The 20,972-nt window shown below is 46.5% G+C and overlaps 1 protein-coding gene across 1 annotated transcript in view; it reads left to right on the top strand.

Moving 5' to 3' along the window:
• Positions 1 to 6,854: 6,854 nt before the first annotated feature.
• The window catches only part of LOC142584864 (glycine receptor subunit alpha-2-like), a 116,862-nt gene continuing 102,744 nt past the window's right edge, over positions 6,855 to 20,972 (top strand). The window contains exon 1 of the mRNA XM_075695171.1: positions 6,855 to 7,128. Coding sequence (XP_075551286.1) covers positions 7,025 to 7,128 — 104 coding nt within the window. The 5' untranslated portion in view covers positions 6,855 to 7,024. The remainder of the gene's footprint in view (positions 7,129 to 20,972) is intronic.

The raw sequence follows: 20,972 nt of genomic DNA, 5'->3' as shown, positions 1-20,972 counted from the left end.
AACCAGTTGTCAGTCCCCGAAAGCAAAAACGTGTTATGTCCGCTTTAGTCACAAATTCTGATGGCATGCCGATATATTTATCAAAACTATAAAACTTTTACTGCAGGCTGCTGGAGACGCCTTTGCAAGAAATTCAAGGCCGTAGAATGATAATTTTGCACATTCTAATTAATCCTCATATATATAGAGTAATTAGGTTTATATTTACTGTGCTTGGTTAGGTTTCTCTTCTATTTAAAAATTGAATCACTGGTTCGAAGCACACGCACTGGTTAATTATTCACCGCAAATATAACGAGAAAGTAAAAAAAAAAGTTGTCTCTCCGCATTGCTGAAGGAACACTCTGCACGTCAGACATCCTGTAAAATACGGTATATTGACTTCCCCAAAGCGCACATATGTTGGGATGCGCCGCAGACTAAGGCGAGATGGAAACACAGTGAGAAAGCGGAGAGTTAAACTGACCCGGAGTTTCGTTTTCTTTTTTTAATTGCTACCGCTGGACAAAGTGACAAAAAGAAGTATAGCGTACAGAGATGTGTATACGCGTTCACAGAAGAGGAAACTTGAACGTGTCAGCATAGCGCATTGGCATGAACGAGTTCTACAGTTATTTCTTAGTCAAAACAGTCACCTTACGGAAGTTAACGGGAAACAGAAGGAAAATATTAAGTCGAGCTAGATTTACAGAATAGGGTTCTACAATAACGAATTATTCATTCGTAGCGGGAAACGGAGCTTTCGTGAGCCACAAGATGACGGAAATAGAAAAATTAGAGTGACGCCGCCTATTTTGAGCAGTGTATATGGTAGCTCTCATGTGACGTCAGTACAGCTGGCTGATTAATAGAGAGTGACAGAGCCAGAGGTCACGTGGAGATTACGTTAACTCATCCGTTTTGCCGCTGACGGTTAAAACCTATAGGAGCAGCAGCGGGACCTTGGGTGGCAATTTTCTACGCAGAAAATACGTATATAGACACAAAGAAAATGACGATGGACTTCTAAACGAATAACCTATTGATCTAACTCAGTTCGATATCTTAATTTGCGTCGCTATAAACAACAACACAGGCACGCACCAAACACGGACACAGATCGAACAGCGCTTAGCACCGTTTTCTATTTTGTGTGCGCATCCATGATTCGGCGAAGCGGGCTGTTTTCACTTAGCATCAACACTGGCTGATAGAAATCACGTCGTTAGCATTTGTGACACCTTCTCAGAAGTCACAAGAAGAAATAATAATGAAAAAAGAACAGTTGGCTTTACTACCCGAAAAAGCACTGTTGGTGATCAGGGACGCAGGGGAGAAGAGCCGTCGATTAATTTTGACTATTTGACACTTCCTAGCATGCAATTAAATACTCGCACGCGAGAGTTTTGCACTTTGGCACCATTGAAATGTTGCCGCTACGGCCAGGAGTAGAACCATAGCAGCAAGACGCCCTAGCAAGTGAGCCACGGTGTTGAGTAATAACAACAAATATAGGTCTACTACCGGGGTCTGTGTTAGACCCACTCCTCTTCGTAATTTATATTATTGATCTGTCTAGTTGGCTGCCATTATCCAAGTGCTTATCACACACCGAACACACAACTATTACTCTGACAAGTGCTTGACATCGCTAACAAAGAAACTGAAGCAAGACCTTGCTGAAACCTCGACCTGGTGTAAAATACAACAACAAACTGCCGAATTAATAATAAAAAGATCAGATTTGTCATATTCACTTCGCATCAGCGATCGCCTATATATAATCAGGCCATTTCCATGAACCGTCGCTCGATCTCTGCAATTGATCACTTTACATAGGAGTGCAGATTGATTGCAATTTTTTAAATCATTAACACGATATATTGAGAATTTGGTACCTTTAGGTAGCAACGGCTACTCCTGGTCGTTTGGCAAAGTAAAATATTAGCACGAAGTTTCTAATAGAAAGTCGCACAAATGTATCACAAGAAAAAAACACAGTCAGTCAGACTTAACACATACTAACGCGATAGCGTTAACGGCCCCGTGTCGCAGAAAATCCGGCGCCGCCATCCCGTGTCATGTGTCGACCTTCAATTTGGCAAACTTCATTCCGATCTACGCATACTCTACTAGGCAGGCCCTCCGTGTAGCGCGAAGAAGTTACATAACTAATTGAATTTCGCAAAGTAAAATACGTCAGAAAAATCGTAAAGCACTACTTACACACAACCTGCAGACGCTATAGCTTCGGATTGTAATTTGAATATACGTGAAAACATAATGATGTTACACAGAAACTAAAACACAACCATTTTCCAGCGTTTTTACCATCCATAGACCAGCCGCAGCGTCCGAGATTTACGCGCACCAGCGTGCGCAGATCTCTGAAGCGACGAAGCGGCGCACCCGGTTCCTTGCAACACGTCCAGATGGTGCTGGCCTACGCCGCATCTCGGCCCACGCAAGAGGCCGCGCTGCTACCAGAAAGCTGCCCCCCATCTCGCTCCCATGTGTAAGGTAGCAAATCGGTTGAGCTAAATTGGTTAACCTCCCTGCCTTTCCTTCTCCCCCTTTTCCTTCCTTCCTTCCTTCCTTCCTTCCTTCTTTCGACTTCGTGCATAGCGTTCGCCGCCAGCGTTTCCCGGCAAACATCATGGTTATATAAGCTGCAGTTGCCGAGAAGCGTGAGAAGCAGTCAGGAATATTTGAATGCTCTTGCGTTCCACTCTTAAACGCGAAGCTTAAGCGTCCTCCAAATTTTTTTCTCTACTGGAGTTCAGGAACTCACTGAAGGTAAATATGTAGAAAGTTGCATATGTCCGGGAACACACATAAGAAAAAAAATATTCAAAGGGCATTTAGTTATTTCTACGTGGATGAATGTGAAAGCATTGCGGCCATGTCAGCAGAAGCGCCGCGATGTCCTGTGGCGCCACTGGCGTAGTCACGTGACTCGAGCGGCCACGTCAACAGAAGCACCGCAACATCACGCGACCAACGGTTTCGTCACAATTTGCGCACAACAGAAGGTGGTGGGTACGACTCCCACAAAAGCCGATGGTTTGACTCCCACCAAGGGTCGTAGGTCCAAGTGGCGTAATTAATGCTATCATAACTAAATGTGTCTTAGTTAACTTCTAATTAATACCAAAGTTCGAGGGTTCGTAGCCTGTTTGAACCATCGTCGGATTTCCCGTCCCATGAGCAATTTAACGCTTTCACATGAACGAACTTCACCTTAAATTTAAACAGATGTCCGCATACAGAATACGCGTTCTAGTTAAACGTGGCTCATTCATAGCGCAGCGAACTCACGCGCCTCTTTGCTATGGTCTCGCTCACTCCCATGTGAAGTGCAGTTAGGTAACGGGGCAACACATCGCTGCAACCTATTCAGAAAGGAACGGTTTGTGTAGTAGGATTTTCCTCGAGTGACGCACACAAGTGTGAATCAGTTATTACGTGCAAACAATATTCCGAACGTAACCGTTTGACATGAATATACTTTTGCGACTTTTATTTTCCGGGTAATAACCGATAATGATCTAGTACCATCACCCAAAAACATCGTTTCTTAATACGGACAAGGCTTGCATAAAGCACTGGTTCACTAATGAGCGAACCATCTGTGCGAACCTAATGAATGAACCGAATGTGCAAACAAACTATTGAAGACAGAGAGTACATAGTCAGCCTTATCGCTCTGCGACAAACTACGAGTACCATTTCCCTAAATGTGCAGGCAGCTCTCAGTTAATTGGAGATAGAACTCATGAATGTTCTTATAGCTACAATAAAAAAGACAAAGAAAAACTAATTCTAATGTTCTACTCAATTACATCCCCCTTCGTGTGATACGCCTAATAGATCACGTCGTGACACTTATGTCTCCTGTATTTTTGCGTTGATGTATTTTCATTTGTCTAAATGTGTTGCCTTTGAAGTTTTTAATTGCTAACATTTTAATAATTCGCAAATATATATTGTAGCTCGATAATTAGTTTATAGATAATATTTCTTAGAATAATAATGTGACTAGTTTAAGGAGTGGTCACAGTTGTATTACTTAGACGACTCTTACCACGCACAGGCTGTCCGAATTGAATTTATAACTTCAGGACTAACTTTTGTATATAAACATTTTTGTGATACCTACTTCACTACTGACATGAATAAACTTAATCTTGTTCTTTAAGATACCAGCAATACCGCTAGCAATTCAAATAATTTATAGAGAGGGTGTAAAATGCTTCAATGTTTCCAAATTCGGAATATTTTTCTAAAGTTACACGAATTTCTGCAGTTACCCAAGAACTGTGTTTCTCTGTTAACATGTTGTCCGGAAATGCCTCTTTAAATGAAGTACTCCCTCTTTCTGAAGACACTTATAATGAGCGCTGGAGCTCCTGAAGGTCCCTGCGGACTACCATAAATCTCTCTCGAGGACACCGGGGGGTCGGCGGACCTAAGTTTAGTAAAAGCGGCTCGAACGAGCGTAACTCCGGCTCAACTACAGCGCAAAAGCTTCTGCAATACTCGCCAACCTAACACCTTGTACCGGCTGATATCGTAGTCTCTCTAGTTGGTCTATCATATCTTCGGCGGTCCTGGACAATTCCAGAGCGGCAGCGTTAAGAGGAAGCTTCAGCTAGGCGCCAACTTCGATTTGCGAGACAAAGACACATAAAACGTAGGAATGCTCTGATGTGACAACCCCTAGACCGAGTTAAATGAAATTTGTTGCATTTGCGAGAAAAAAAAATCAATTCGTGTTGTTGCGCAGCAAAGTTTCGATTAGTGCATGAAAGTTTTAACCGGAAGTCCCGAAAATTTGAAAATTAAAAGAAATAAATAAAGCATGAAGTTCATAAATACGTAAATTGGTACCGAAAACTCATATCGCACCTCTGCAAACTGCATCCGTATAGAGCATTTCAAGCGCAAAAATGTCATTTATCAATGTACAGCGTCCGTGCAAGTCCTCGAATGTTTTCAAGGGTTTTGCAAATGTGCTACTCAAAAATTAGTAGTATATTTCAGAACCGTGCATAATTACATGACGCAGCTTGCAGAATCGTGAATCTTTTTTTTTATTTCTGAGTTAAAGCATCGCAAACTTGATGCTTGTGTATTCTTTCGATTTAGCAATTGTCGGCGATTCTCGCACAAAATGATGGCCTCAATAAAGGTCATGTTGCTGCAGTAACCCTATGTTAACAATTTAAATGTGCCAGTCATCGTCAAAATCTATGCTATCGTTGATGAGAAAAACGATTTCTCCGTTCCCAAGTATTTACGCAGGAGCTTCCGAGCTAAAGCTTCCTCTTAAAGCGATAACGGTACGCTCTCCGGCTTGAGCCGTACGTTAGTACGTTTAGACGAGTGCCGTTGCATATGTAGTATCAAAGGTTATGAAAAAAAAAAGAAAGAAAACGTTGACCAAAGATACTTGCAGGATCCGGCTGTTAGAAACAGCTTTCCGCTTCACCTACTTTCCCAGCGTTTATCAATTACTGGCCACTTGCTACACGCTAAAACTGGCGTTCGCGATGCCTTTCACGCGCATCTTATTTGCACGTAGTCGACGTTTCTTAGGCTACCTTAGACTGTAGACGTAAACATCGCAGTGGATTAAGTATGCAATGAAACGTCTCGAAAGTGGGTGGGGCATAGGAATTCTATCTACGCGATAGTGAAACTGCTGCTTGCTGGGGATTGTTCAGTTTACGAGTAACTGATTGCGTACAAACTTAGTAGTATACCTGGATGACGTTGTGCGGCTGGCTATTCGGAATATATATTTTTTTGTCCTGAAGACGTGAAAACAGTGCAATCTGAGTAAAAACAATTAAAGGTTTAGTGAGACTTATTTGTCAGCCAAGGTTCTGCAGGTACGCCCATAGGCTTCACACTACGGCAGAAACAAATAGCTCCCGTGACCACTAAGAAATATGGCAACGTACTGTACAACGATAACACCAGTGAAGTGTTTTAGCTTCAGCGGTGAGGCAACGGATTAGTAACACAATGCGGCTAGGACGCTTAGACAGCACTGCCATAGGCGTATTGCATCGTAAGGCGGGAGGCGCTAATAATATTAAGCTAATAATATTAACTTGTTAAAGTTAATATTAAAAACTTTTCTTCCTCTTCATTTTCACCTGCTGCAGTAGCCCAGTGGCTATGTAGTTGCGCTGGCGGGCTCGAGATCGCGGGTTCGAACTCAGGCGTGGCGGCCACTTTTGATGGGGGCGAAATGCAAAAAATGGTCGGGTACTTTGATCAGGCAAACATTGTTGAACCCCACGTGGTCAAAATTAATCCGGAGTCCCCCTGCCCCTACGGCGTGCCTCGTAGTCGTACTGTGGTTTTAGCACGTGGCTGCGCCCCCGTCTCACCCCCAATACAGCATAACATAACATAAACGTGACGTTTATTATTTATTCGCGTATTTTTCCTTTGCATTTCTAGTGTTCGACTTAAGGAGCAAACCACCATTATTTTATCTGTACAGTCGACTGCCTTTTCCATTTCATCTTCGCGGAGGAATGAGTAAAAAAATGAACGCTGATGCTCGCACTAAAGAAGGTAGGGGCAAAAGCCGTCAGCGTAAACGACCCGGAGAAAAAGAACGATGCGCGAGTCGTCGTCATTCAGCATCCCTTTTAACGACTCGACGCACTCTCGGCTCCGCGAAGCGCCGTTCCGCTCTTCCTTTCAGGCTGCCTTCAGCGCACGCGCGCGCACTTTCCGAATGCGCGCGCTCTCGCTTGAGATTGCGCGCGAAAAGGCGATCGACCTTGCCCGCGAGCTCCGTGCGCTCTCGCTCTCTCGGCCATGCTCGGCGTGTCTGGTGGCGCGCTCCGCCGCAACGCCCAGAGGAGCGGCGGCGTGCGTCTCCGACGGCACCGGTTGTTGAGTCAGCCTCTCCTCGCAGGAGCGCGCGAGGCGCTCGCCGGCTGCTGCCTCGTTCGCCGGATCGGCCTCCTCCGGCTGGACCCAAGCCAGTCAGTCGCACGCCGTGCTCGCGTGTGGGCAGCCGATGCTGCCACGGACCGCTCGCAACATGGATACGCTCGCTGGTGTCGCCGCTCTTCTGCTTCTGGTGACGACTTGCATCGCACCGGTACCGGCTCAGGATGTCAAGTGAGTGAACTGATGGGATGCTGTGGGTGAACTCGCTAGCAGGATGTACTGCCTCGCGAAGATGTGGCGTGAAGAACCATGCGAAGCGTTGGAGAGACTGGAAACTTAAATGACGTCGGTCAGATAAACCTGTTCCCGGTGCAGCGGTTCTCTTTTTCCCTAGGCTAATTAAACGGTTCCCTTTAACGGACTTGTTGGAAGGCAGACTCAGGAAAGTGGCGTTAAAGCACTGTTTATTTGCATACGACCGAGGTTGTACGAACGACGTCGTGTTGGTTCGCCGGAAGTCTTTATGCACAAGACATGGCCCCTCCATGTCTTGGACACGAACCATGCTAACCGGTGTTATCACCAGGCCTTTCACCGCCATCTAACTTAACCTAGTCTTCTTTGTTCGTCGGGCTGCTGCGTTTTTTGACGCCACCTTGGACGCAGAAATGCCTACCCTGTTACCGACACGCAATGGCGTAGATGCAAGCTAGCAATCATTCCTAATCCGAAATTCTCGACTACAACGGTTAAGTAGGTTTAATTGAAGTGCTCCACGATGTCAGTTCCTTGCAGAAAGCGCAGTGCGTCTCGTGCAGTTGTCATCATGGACTGGAGCATGCAAAAAATGTGACATAAGCTCGCAGATTTCCGGGGCACACCCGCCAAAGCATGAAACGGACGTTCTTTGCGAATAAAAGTGCTGTCGTCTTCCGAATCAAAAACCCTGTTGTTGGTATACGAGACATGGCGGCGCCGTTGAGCCGTGCGAACTGTCAGTACCGACGGACCAGGACGACATCGCGCGCACGCAGACGTAAGGTTCACGCCAGTGGGACGGAACTGTTGACTGCCTCTGTATCACTGAATTTTGATACACGTGTAGGCAAAGAAAAACGGATGTAAAATTGGATGAAAGTGCGGATAACGAATACGTTACCACAGCGATAGCTTACGTGCGGAGCCGTATAAACAGCAGCTGCTGGCCGCTGTTCAGTGCGATTTTCGTTAGTTTTATTTTGCAAACGTGTTCGTGATAAACGGCATCATGCAGTAGTACCCAGGGGTGAATTTGGCGCGTTTAACACCGCTGTGCGCACTACGCGTTAGGAACGAAGATGACATTTATATATAGCGCGCAAGGGGTGCATATTTGCATTTCTCGTTTCTGGACAACCTATTTTTCGATGTTACGCTCGCATGCGCCGTCCTCGTGTGGGCCTTTGGTCCCACGACGAAAGAGTTTGAGGGGCAGTGAAAAGGGCGCCCACGAAGAGCGACTTCACCTTCTTTTTTTTCTTTGCGCGCTTGGCGCGAAAATCCGGTTGGGGTGACGATAGTAGGGGCTGTTGTTTTCGTAGCGGGAGAACCGGCAGTGCAGTCTCTCTTTATGTAAATTTTTTGTCTGATCCGGAAAAGGAAAGTAATGAGAAGATTGCATGCAGCTCACGTAGGAAGCGTAAAAAGGAAATCGCAGCCAAGCGAAAGCGGCGTCTCTTTGCACGTGCAGGCCGTACCGGAAGAAACAAGGAAAAGTAATTGTCAAATTGAAGACCAAGGACAGACGAACTGGCGTTACCTTGTGTGCCATTGTAAACGTAGATATGCAGACGGGATGAGTGCCAAGAATATAATTAGTTTTGGAAACGTTGCGGAAACATCCGGCATGCACTGCCCCACCTCTGCTTAAGAATCCTTCAGACTGAATTGTTTTACCTTTGCCAGATACCATAGTTCACGAAAAGTCCGTCCAATTTGCTTACGTCGCAGAAGTTCAACTGCAAGATAAAAATAAGGATGTGTTGAGCGCGTGAGGATTTTTCATCGAAAAGGACATCCTGTAGGTGTTTCGTAACCCGTATTACCGAACATATGAAAAAGAAATGTGCCTTAGGGCTTCAGATGCTCCAGGCGTTTCACGAGTTTATCAATGTTTGCACCAATTATCGTGAAGCAATTCAAACTCGGTGAATAGGATTCATCATATGCGTGAAGCTAGGTGAACGTGGGTGTCGGTAGATGCTCGTACTGGTTTATTGGACGGTTAGTCACTGGTACTTCATGTTTGGCTTTCATGTAATCACTGTATATAAGCAGGGGTTGAGCTGCGCGTTCACTTAGCTTAAGATGAGTCGGAAGAAAAAGGCATACGATGACATTAACCTTAACTCGGTCGCCATGAGCTTCTGTGGTTGAAGAAGTAGCTGTGAGGACGCCAGCAGGTGCCTTCCTGCACTGCTACGGCACGTGCACGAGGTTCACCGGTCTTCGGCGGCAAGCGTGCACAAACGTTGCACAAGAACTGATATTGGGGAGAGTTTGGACGAATGAACGCTTGCCTTCATAGCCCAAGGAAGGGGACGAAACGGGTCCGAACTGCAGCACAAGCGCTACCTGTCGTTGTGTCGTGTTTTCTTTTTTCTTTTTCGTGCGCAATCGTATTCTTTGCGCTATCAAGGCGAACGTACAAACGTTCTGCAGTTTAAACCTTTTTATCAGTTCCACATATTCATAGTGGAGTGCATTTCCTGTGTGGCTTTCTTCCTGAGCAAGCTGTCGAACCAACGCATTCAAAATTCAGCAACAAAACGCGAACGCGTTTGGAGGCTATCAGCTCTCGTGCATCAGAGAAGGTGATTCATAACTGCAGCACTAGTGACGGTTATGTTGCAGCGTGAGATTGCAGTGTGACGTGACCACATGACGTGACCATATATATATATATATATATATATATATATATATATATATATATATATATATATATATATATATATATATATATATATATATATATATCACCGTTGTATGAAAGAGCGGGGGCGACTTATAGGGCTTCAGCCCCTTCCTAAATTTTTTTTCATGCACCACCGACCAAAACCCCGCCGCGCGAAGTCATTCTCTATTTTGTCTCGAATGTCTTTTTCGCGCTCGAAAAGAGATATCAGCGCGAACATTGCCAAATAGGCCTGGATTTCGCGGCAACGCCCATGCACCGGGAGTCACAAAGCGCCAAGGCACCTCATCCGAGCACAAAGTTTCAAGGGCGTTTTGATGGCGAGCTAAAACCCCTCAATTTTCCAAAAGTAGCGCCATTCTGAGATCTTTCCGCCACCCCGCTCTCCCCGACATTTCCTTCTCCACGCCTCCTGTCGCCCCAGCCTCCTGCGCTACCCCATTCGCCAATCTGTGTCACGTGGAAGCCGGCACCGCGCTTTTGTATATTGTTCGTTCCAGCGCGCTCCGACCGCCATTGTTGGCCCTGCGCGACGAAAGTATGCGCAAACGGACTGATCGAGTGCGTTAGCGGAACAAATTGAGTGTGTTAGGGACGAGAACTTAATTGTGATTCCCTGCTACTGCGCCTTCGGTTGCCGCAACCGACACAGCGACGGCAGAAGGCTTCTTTCTTGACCATACGGCGAGCGCAACGCACAAAGAAGAAAAGTGTGGATACATAGGATGGGGCAGGCTGACTTCGAGGAAGTGGCAAAACACGTACGGCTTTTTGAAGTACCACGGTTCCTCAGAACGTCCTCTTTTGAGCCTAGTTCAGGCCTGCTGCTTCGAAAAAGTGTGTTCAGCTGTGCGTGCTTTTAACGCGTTTAAGTATTTCTTAATTAGATTTTATTTACTAGTTCTAACAATGTGTCGTTATTTCGCATTACTGATGGCGCCTCCACGGCACCAAGGCGGCAAAGGGAACGCTTGTGATGTCACATGCTCTCTAGAGGCTTCTGTTAGCCGTTACATGTGCCCTCCTGGAGCAGTAACTGTAAAAAAAGAGCAATCTATTGTCGCGATTACCGAAGCACCTCGCAACGAAAAAAGCGCCCTGCGACTGCTGCAACATACCGCGCCTGTGCGACGAGAATTACGGAACACCAACGAGGGAATCTCTCCAAGGGCCTCTTGCATTTCGCCTCTATCCCGGCTGCTGCCGGACGCGTCCTCTATATTGGAGGCATGAGCACGGCTACTCGCACGTTTTGTGTGCAGTATTATAATGGCCGAGAAAGGCCGCAAAAGACCACAGGCCCGCTGATAAGGAATATCATTTTTACTGCTTAAGAGGAAGCTTTAGCTCGGGCCCAACTCCGACGCGGCCTATTCAAATACATGTAAAAGGCAAAAACGTTTTTATGAGATAACCCCTGGACCTATTTTGATGAAATTTGTCGCATTTGAAAGAGAAAGTTAAATTCTAGTGACTGTTGGAAGCGGAATTTCGATTTAGGGCTTGAATTTTCTTAAAACAATTTTCAAATATTTGACCGTTTGAAAAGAATAGAAGCACGAAGTTTACAAATTCATAGCTCTGCATCAAGAACCGATATCGCGGTTCTGTAAACGGCATCCATTATATCATTCAAAGCGGACAAATTCAATATGTCATTTTACATATTACGTCAATTTGTTACGTTGGTTACAACGGTTTTGCAAAAGTTGTATTTCCCTATGATTAAATTTTTTTATATTCATGTGTAACATAGCAATTTTGTCCGCTTTAGATGTACTTTTAGATGCAATTCACAGAATTGTATTATCATTTTTAGTGGTTAAGTTACAGAGTTGTAAACTTGATAGTTTAGTTTTTTGAAAATTTTCGATTTTTGCCAATTTTTAATAAGAAATTGACGATCTAACTCAAAAACTCGAAACCAACAGTCACTACAGTTTAAGTTTGTCTTTTAAATGCAACAAACTTCGTCAAATTTGGTGCTGTGGTTGCCGAGAAAAACGAATTCTCCTTTTACATGTATTTAGATAGGAGCACTCGAGCTAAAGCTTCCTCTTAAAGGGATACGGACACAAAATCTGAACATTTTACGATAATACAGAAAATGGGTCCTCAGTGTGCGAGTACACCGAAAACAAGCAGTCACTTCGCTCATTTTTCAGCGGATGGCTTTATTTTTGGCGTTTTTGTGAGCGCGCGCAACGCCGCCCGGCCCAAGCGAGTTGGAAGGCGTGACGTCACGACACCCCCGTCGGATAGCCAGCCGGCCGGCCACGGTCATTCGAGGCGCGCCGCCGCCGCAATCGCGAGCATGGATTCGGGTTCTGCTGCCTCTACCAGCGATGAGTACACGTCTGTAGATAAGGGCCGTTCCAACTTAGCAAGAAATATAATCGCTTACGGTTACGAGCCTTCCGCGTCAAGCGGCAAAGAAGAGCAGGCGGCCTTGAACGTGCCGGTCAGGCAGTCCGGGCCAGCAAAATGGTAATTTCTTTTTCTAGTAAACTTGAAGTGCAGCAGCAGCAGTTCCTAAAATTATGTTACGTAGGATGCAAAATGCCTAGTTTCGTGACCCGCGTTGAGGCAGAAAGGGAGCTATTACGGCTGAATCGTAGGTAGCGTAGCTCGTCGCTTTGTGCTTACCTACGCTGTCGGCTTTCGATCGCTGCACACTTCGTTTTTACGCGACGAGGCACGGCATGTGTAGAATTTTCCAGCCGTTTCATAGCCCTGTGTTTACGGCTACTTTCACATTCACACCATTAGAAGCCATTTACTGGTTGAACTCGTTGAGATGGGCGGCTGCGCTAGGGACCCGTCGACCAGATCACTTAGCTACATCGATTCTGTGGCCATAGACAAAGGAAGGTCTTTAGCTGGGACATTTAATAGGGAAATGCTGCGCGAACAACCAAGTCATGAAACCCGACGCATGATTATGCAGAGACCTATGAAAATCCGTAATTTTTTGCTTGAGGTTGAAAAGCAACGTGTGAAACGGCAATGTAGATAAATGTGCTGCGCATTTTAGATTACTACACATGTATGCTGTTGTCTGGCGTTTATTCACTGGCTGTGTTTTGTATATTTGATCAATTAGAAGAGCGCTCGTATGCTGTCGTTCAATATTAGACGCAGCGAAAGTGCACACAACATGACTATTTTGTTTTATGATAAACACATGCATCCGCAGGGTAAACAATTTCTGTCACAAGCCGAGAATATCTGTTCTTGCACAGCCAATGAAACGGTAATTTCCCTTCTTTCAACAGGCACTCCTGCGGTCACCGCTGCGGCTACATGCATACAGAAAGAGAGAGGGTCTGTTGCTAGAACATCAAAAGTTGGCGAACACAGCTAACTGTTACGAATGCATCACTAAGCACCCGCTCTTTGAATTGTATTGCCTCAACAGGAGCCTTTTGAGCGGCATGCCAAGGCTTTTGAGCACAGCCGGGCTGGTCGCATAAGCATCGTTGACGAAGTGGTCCGCGCAAATGAAGCCATTTTTTAGAAGTCTCCATGCTGGGTGTGGTGGCTGACAGGCACGTATGCAAAGTTCACGCACCTTCTTGTCTCTGGGAAACGTGCGCGACGGCGTATCACGACCGATAATGCTGTTATAACAGCCGTGGGCGCAGTAATGTCTGGGCATTTTCTTCCGCTACGAAGAATGCTTCAATACCGATCGACGACCATGCGAACACGCGTGTAAGATGCACCACCTGCATGGAGCACTGCCGGGGATAATGTTTCAGACAGACCACGTGCGAACATAGCCGACGGCGATAAACAAACGCTGCAAGGGACCGACACTCCGGAAAGACTGCGCCGGCTGTGGCTGACCTTGGCCGCGCGCGCGCGGGCACGCGGGGGTGTCATGACGCCAAGTTTCAGCTTCTCCCGGCGGCCGCTTGGAGGCAAGGCGCAACAGAAAATCGCAAAAGAAAGGTGTTTCTCGTTCTTTTTTTCTAAGCAGCTTGTTGTATTCGTCATTTTTAACAGTTCAACTTTTGTTCTGACGCAGAAAACCGCCCACCAATTTTTGTGTCCGTATCCCTTTAAGAGGAAGCTTTAGCTCGAGTGCTCCTATCTAAATACATGTAAAAGGAGAATTCGTTTTTCTCGGCAACCACCTCACCGAATTTGACGAGGTTTGTTGCATTTACAAGAAAAACTCAAAATCTAGTGACTGTTGGTTTCGAAATTTTGAGTTAGATTGTCAATTTTTTAATAAAAATTGGCAAAAATCGAAAATTTTCAAAAAACGGAACTATCAAGTTTACAACTCTGTAACTTAACCACTAAATATGATAATACAATTCTGTGAATTGCACCTAATAGTACATCTAAAGCGGACAAAATTGCTATGTTACACATGAATATAAAAAAATTCAATCATAGGGAAATACAACTTTTGCAAAACCGTTGTAACCAACGTAACAAATTGACGTAATATGTAAAATGACATATTGAATTTGTCCGCTTTGAATGATATAATGGATGCCGTTTACAGAACCGCGATATCGGTTCTTGATGCAGAGCTATGAATTTGTAAACTTCGTGGTTCTATTTCTTTCAAACGGTCAAATATTTGAAAATCGTTTTAAGAAAATTCAAGCCCTAAATCGAAATTCCGCTTCCAACAGTCACTAGAATTTAGCTTTCTCTTTCAAATGCGACAAATTTCATCAAAATCGGTCCAGGGGTTATCTCATAAAAACGTTTTTGCGTTTTACATGTATTTGAATAGGCCGCGTCGGAGTTGGGCCCGAGCTAAAGCTTCCTCTTAACGTCAATATTTTTATGCGTCCGATTAAGTAAATGGGTATCGCATGCTTCATATCCACTGTATGAGAACCTACGAAACCACGTACGCATACTTTCACGTTGTCAAAACCTGAAACTCTGGTAATTACGCGCGTGTTTGAGCACACCGCGTGCATGCGTCGTGCTTCAGCAACACGAGCTGTCATCGTGCGCGTGCTTTACGCCTTAAATAATGGTCCTTTTCTCTATTTCTTCCGTAATTCTAACACGACCTTCTTAAGGCCAGTTACCGACTGACGAAGCAAGATTTCGATTGAAAAAACTGCTCCGCAGGGTTCGCACGAACTTTTCCGACGATTTCCTCCGGTAGCGTGTTAACCGTCGTCTGCTACGGCAGGGCCAGCATGGGCGGCGCCACCATCGGGGCCGCGCCGAGCGGAGGAGCAGGGAAGTGGTTGGCCCTACTTTTGGAGATTGAGGGGTTTTTTGGCGAGCTAGAACCCCTTAAACTTCTTAAAGTACTGCCACGCTTTGAAGAATGACGCCTCCTCCTCGCGCGCTCTGGCCGAGGCCGACGCCGCGTCGCTATTGGCCTAATAGCATCACGTGGGCCCTCGCGCCGTGCATCAGCGCCATTTTTGCTCGAGAAGCGTCTACAGAGTGGCGAGGAGCGCATGTTGGCGCCGTTGCTGCGCTCGAGCAGTGTAGGTGGCGCCACGGTCGAGGAGGGAGCGTGAAAGAGAGGAGAAACGAGGAGTTAAGGTGGAGGAGGAGAGTGTCACTACATTACGAAGTTTAAGGGGCTTTTTGGCGAGAGGGGTCGTCGCGTCATCTCGCGGAGGCCGCGGAATCTACGGGGGACATTGATTTCTATTCCGGAACTTTATGGATATAAATTTTCCATAAACTTTTGATGCGAAAGGTGCATTTAGATTTCAAAAATCGTGCTTTCGATTTTCAATTCCGGAACTTTGTGGGTTTAATGCTGTTATAAACATTTGACGTCAAAGGTGCATTGACTTTTCAAAAGTCGTACGTCGGACCATACAACGAAACAAGCCAAATCAACACACTATCATGAAGTTGTCATAGAGCGCAGCGAGGTCCGATGAGACGAATGGTTGTGGTGGTTCATTAAAGGGATACGGACACAAAAATTGGTGGGCGGTTTTCTGCGTCAGAACAAAAGTTGAACTGTTAAAAATGACGAATACAACAAGCTGCTTAGAAAAAAAGAACGAGAAACACCTTTCTTTTGCGATTTTCTGTTGCGCCTTGCCTCCAAGCGGCCGCCGGGAGAAGCTGAAACTTGGCGTCATGACACCCCCGCGTGCCCGCGCGCGCGCGGCCAAGGTCAGCCACAGCCGGCGCAGTCTTTCCGGAGTGTCGGTCCCTTGCAGCGTTTGTTTATCGCCGTCGGCTATGTTCGCACGTGGTCTGTCTGAAACATTATCCCCGGCAGTGCTCCATGCAGGTGGTGCATCTTACACGCGTGTTCGCATGGTCGTCGATCGGTATTGAAGCATTCTTCGTAGCGGAAGAAAATGCCCAGACATTACTGCGCCCACGGCTGTTATAACAGCATTATCGGTCGTGATACGCCGTCGCGCACGTTTCCCAGAGACAAGAAGGTGCGTGAACTTTGCATACGTGCCTGTCAGCCACCACACCCAGCATGGAGACTTCTAAAAAATGGCTTCATTTGCGCGGACCACTTCGTCAACGATGCTTATGCGACCAGCCCGGCTGTGCTCAAAAGCCTTGGCATGCCGCTCAAAAGGCTCCTGTTGAGGCAATACAATTCAAAGAGCGGGTGCTTAGTGATGCATTCGTAACAGTTAGCTGTGTTCGCCAACTTTTGATGTTCTAGCAACAGACCCTCTCTCTTTCTGTATGCATGTAGCCGCAGCGGTGACCGCAGGAGTGCCTGTTGAAAGAAGGGAAATTACCGTTTCATTGGCTGTGCAAGAACAGATATTCTCGGCTTGTGACAGAAATTGTTTACCCTGCGGATGCATGTGTTTATCATAAAACAAAATAGTCATGTTGTGTGCACTTTCGCTGCGTCTAATATTGAACGACAGCATACGAGCGCTCTTCTAATTGATCAAATATACAAAACACAGCCAGTGAATAAACGCCAGACAACAGCATACATGTGTAGTAATCTAAAATGCGCAGCACATTTATCTACATTGCCGTTTCACACGTTGCTTTTCAACCTCAAGCAAAAAAATACGGATTTTCATAGGTCTCTGCATAATCATACGTCGGGTTTCATGACTTGGTTGTTCGCGCAGCATTTCCCTATTAAATGTCCCAGCTAAAGACCTTCCTTTGTCTATGGCCACAGAATCGATGTAGCTAAGTGATCTGGTCGACGGGTTCCTAGCGCAGCCGCCCATCTCAACGAGTTCAACCAGTAAATGGCTTCTAATGGTGTGAATGTGAAAGTAGCCGTAAACACAGGGCTATGAAACGGCTGGAAAATTCTACACATGCCGTGCCTCGTCGCGTAAAAACGAAGTGTGCAGCGATCGAAAGCCGACAGCGTAGGTAAGCACAAAGCGACGAGCTACGCTACCTACGATTCAGCCGTAATAGCTCCCTTTCTGCCTCAACGCGGGTCACGAAACTAGGCATTTTGCATCCTACGTAACATAATTTTAGGAACTGCTGCTGCTGCACTTCAAGTTTACTAGAAAAAGAAATTACCATTTTGCTGGCCCGGACTGCCTGACCGGCACGTTCAAGGCCGCCTGCTCTTCTTTGCCGCTTGACGCGGAAGGCTCGTAACCGTAAGCGATTATATTTCTTGCTAAGTTGGAACGGCCCTTATCTACAGACGTCTGCTGACTCTACTCATCGCTGGTAGAGGCAGCAGAACCCGAATCCATGCTCGCGATTGCGGCGGCGGCGCGCCTCGAATGACCGTGGCCGGCCGGCTGGCTATCCGACGGGGGTGTCGTGACGTCACGCCTTCCAACTCGCTTGGGCCGGGCGGCGTTGCGCGCGCTCACAAAAACGCCAAAAATAAAGCCATCCGCTGAAAAATGAGCGAAGTGACTGCTTGCTTTCGGTGCACTCGCACACTGAGGACTCATTTTCTGTATTATCGTAAAATGTTCAGATTTCGTGTCCGTATCCCTTTATAGGGATAGTGAATAAAAAATTTGTCGCCGAGATTTCTGTCTCCATTGATAGCTGTCGCACCGAGAGCGACCAAAACAACACTCTTTCTGAGGAGAAGTGAGCGAAAAGTAATTATTTTAGTGAATATTTCTCAAATCACAGCACCTACCGGCCTCCTCCGAAAGCTCTGGCAAAACCGGATATCACGTCACGCTTACCCACCTCGAGGCCCATTGCGAGCGATCGTCCACACTGAGCGCGCGAAGGGGCGAGTTGACGTTTGCAGCAACGCGCTTTCTTTGTTCGACCGTCCTATTCGTACCGCTTCCTCGTGTGAGCTGTTCGAAAACCTCGTCTTTGATCTCGTGGATTTGTGGTTTGATGTTTGGAGCAGCCATGTCAACGCCGCAAAATGCCGAGGGTCTGCTGTGCGCATGTGAAAACGGCAGGCAGCGGTAGTCTTTTTCTCGCGTACTTGTTCACGCTGTAGTTTTGCGGACAGGTGCCGTTTGACCGTAATTTGTCGTTTGTACGACGTTCTGAGCCAGATGTTTGGCCAATTCTGCCAGAATGAATCGAAATCCGCATCGTCTGAAGCGACGGCTGACGAAAAAAAATTCGCCGACATGAGACTGGTGGCGCCATCTCGTGTGCACCAAGGGAAGGAGTGCTCGGCTGCGACGAAACAACGGGACGCTGAAACCGCTGCGCATGTACTCGTTCACTTCGTGAATAACAAGACGTTCCCTGCTTACAGAGGCGCATTTCAGTCACTGCACATGCCTGGCTCCAATCCTCACCCGTTGCTTCATCGCATCTATTCTCAAAACAGCTACTTGCGCGCATCAAGCACCTGCCGCACGAAAGTCGGCAGCCGACTGTTATGCTCACGCCGCCGGCCACACCTGCTCCGATGGCATAGGTACAGGGAGGTCTACACGCGTCAATATCTTCAACGATTTCTACGTTTTTTTTTCAACAGTGTGTACTCACGGCACCTGTATTGTGCATTGATGGCTTTCATGTTTTACGCGCTAGCAGCTACCCATCCAAGCGGGCGGAGCAAGCCGCTTTGCGCAGAACGCAGAGTAAATTCCTTACGTCGCCTGACATTGCATAGCCTGAGGCATAAGCGTCCTCGCTCTGTTGAAACCAAACATGGCAAAGCGTTTGCGTGAGTGAATCACGCTGGGCGCACCGCCTCGGATGCAACACTGTCAATGAGGCGTGCACCTCTCGTCTCGCTAACTCATTCGTGACAGGTGCGAGGTTGCGATCCGAGCCGCAGGAACCGCGTTTAAATCTGGTTTCCACCTATGATGCCGCCCCTGATCTCTCGAGGCGAACGCGTGTACATGGAATGCACAGTGTAAACACCACTTTGCTGGTCCAGACTCTCTCGGCACCACGGAGGGGGACTGCTGCGGCGGGTCGTCGTCAATTTCGCTTGACGACGCGGACTGATCGTAGGCATACGCCTTTATCGTTCGTGGTCGTTCAGTAGGCCGCTCACCCAAGTCGGAGTCATAAGTTCCGCTCATGCTATCGCTCTCACTAGAACTTTGCATTTTGCACTGCGCAGCGCGAGAAAAACAAAACTGCGCAGCCGGCCAGCTCGCTCCGCGGCTGCTAAGGGTAGGTGTGACGTCAGATCCGCCGGCTTGTTGTCGGGAGCGCTTTGCGAGTTACGCAGTGGCCGCTCATAGAGAGTCAAAAATAAAGCCATCCGCTCAAAAGTAACCCGAATAATGACTATATACTATAGCAATCGTGTCTTAGGAATGCAATTGTGGGGTTTTCTCTATATTCTCCGATTTTTATTCTGTATCCCTTTAATGCCGTCATGCCACAGAACCTGGTATTTATGACCTGCACATGTGTGGCCATATATAATAGAGAATATTTTTTTAGGAGGGTCCCTGTATAGTGATAAACTAAAAGAAAAGACATATTAAAAAGGGGGAAGAAAAAAAGAAAAGAAAAGAAGGTAAGCAAAAGAAAAGGAAGAGAACAGGTGATTTGAACTCGTGCACCTTGGGTGTTGCCCGGAAAGATAGCTCAGTCTTTTGGTCCGTGAGGCTCCAGGTTACCTTGCAGCGCCATAGCTCCTGTCCAGAGCCTCATACTTACGTGGAAAGGGACTGATGTTGTCCGCGATGGTCGATTCCGAGTGGTTGGAAGGCATACTTTCTTGGAAAGATGGCCGCCCGTGGATAAGAGCGAACTCGAGCGGCTTTAGAGACTAGGGAAAGCTTGATCACGTGCTAGGCGAGTGCGGCACTCTTAGCGTGGGAAGCTAGCCCGAGTAACTATCTTAAGGACTGCTGCTCACGAGGGCGAAATAGATTCATGTAATTATAATAACCCTAGTAAGACTACTTTCGAAAAAGACAACGGCCGAGTGGGCTTTACTAAGAGTGCTGTCACTGATAATTTTCTCTCTCTCTCTCTCTCTCTATATATATATATATATATATATATATATATATATATATATATATATATATATATATGAATCTCATATATGGGATCGAATGCGAGCGCTGTTGCTTTGTCTCTGCATGTGGTTGTTAACAGAACGCATTTAAGGGAGGAGAAGAAGAAAGGAAAGTTCCTGAAGCATAATTGCAGCGCTGTGGTTTTAAAGCGCACCCGCGGTAGAGAAACGCAAGGCGATATAAGCGTGCGTGGTCATGGTACGCACACGACAAACTGCCTTAAAATATTTAGAGACTTCAGAGAAAGTTTCGTGAACAACCGATAACAGGGCAATCACTTATTAGTAGAGTTTGCAGAACAGAATAATATGCGGATAATGAATACCTTTTTCCGCAAGCGGGTTAGACGAAAGTGAACGTGGAGGAGCCCGAATGGTGAGACTAGAAATGAAATTCACTTCATACTCTGCGCGAACCCTGGCATCATACAAGATGTAGACGTGCTCGGCAAGGTGCGCTGCAGTGACCATAGGATGGTAAGAAGTCGAATTAGCCTAGACTTGAAGAGGGAACGAAAGAAACTGGTACATAAGAAGCCAATAAATGAGTTAGCGGTAAGAGGGAAACTAGAGGAATTCCGGATCAAGCTACAGAACAGGTATTCGGCTTTAACTCAAGAAGAGGAGCTTAGTGGTTGAAGCAATGAACGACAATCTTATGGGCATCATTAAGGAGTGCGCAATAGAAGTCGGTGGTAACTCAGTTAGACAGGAGAC

Source organism: Dermacentor variabilis, chromosome 6 (genome assembly GCF_050947875.1).
Source record: "Dermacentor variabilis isolate Ectoservices chromosome 6, ASM5094787v1, whole genome shotgun sequence".
Classification (NCBI taxonomy): Eukaryota; Metazoa; Arthropoda; class Arachnida; order Ixodida; family Ixodidae; genus Dermacentor; species Dermacentor variabilis.
Note: the sequence above shows the minus strand (reverse complement) of the source record. Positions and strands in the feature narration are given on the sequence as shown.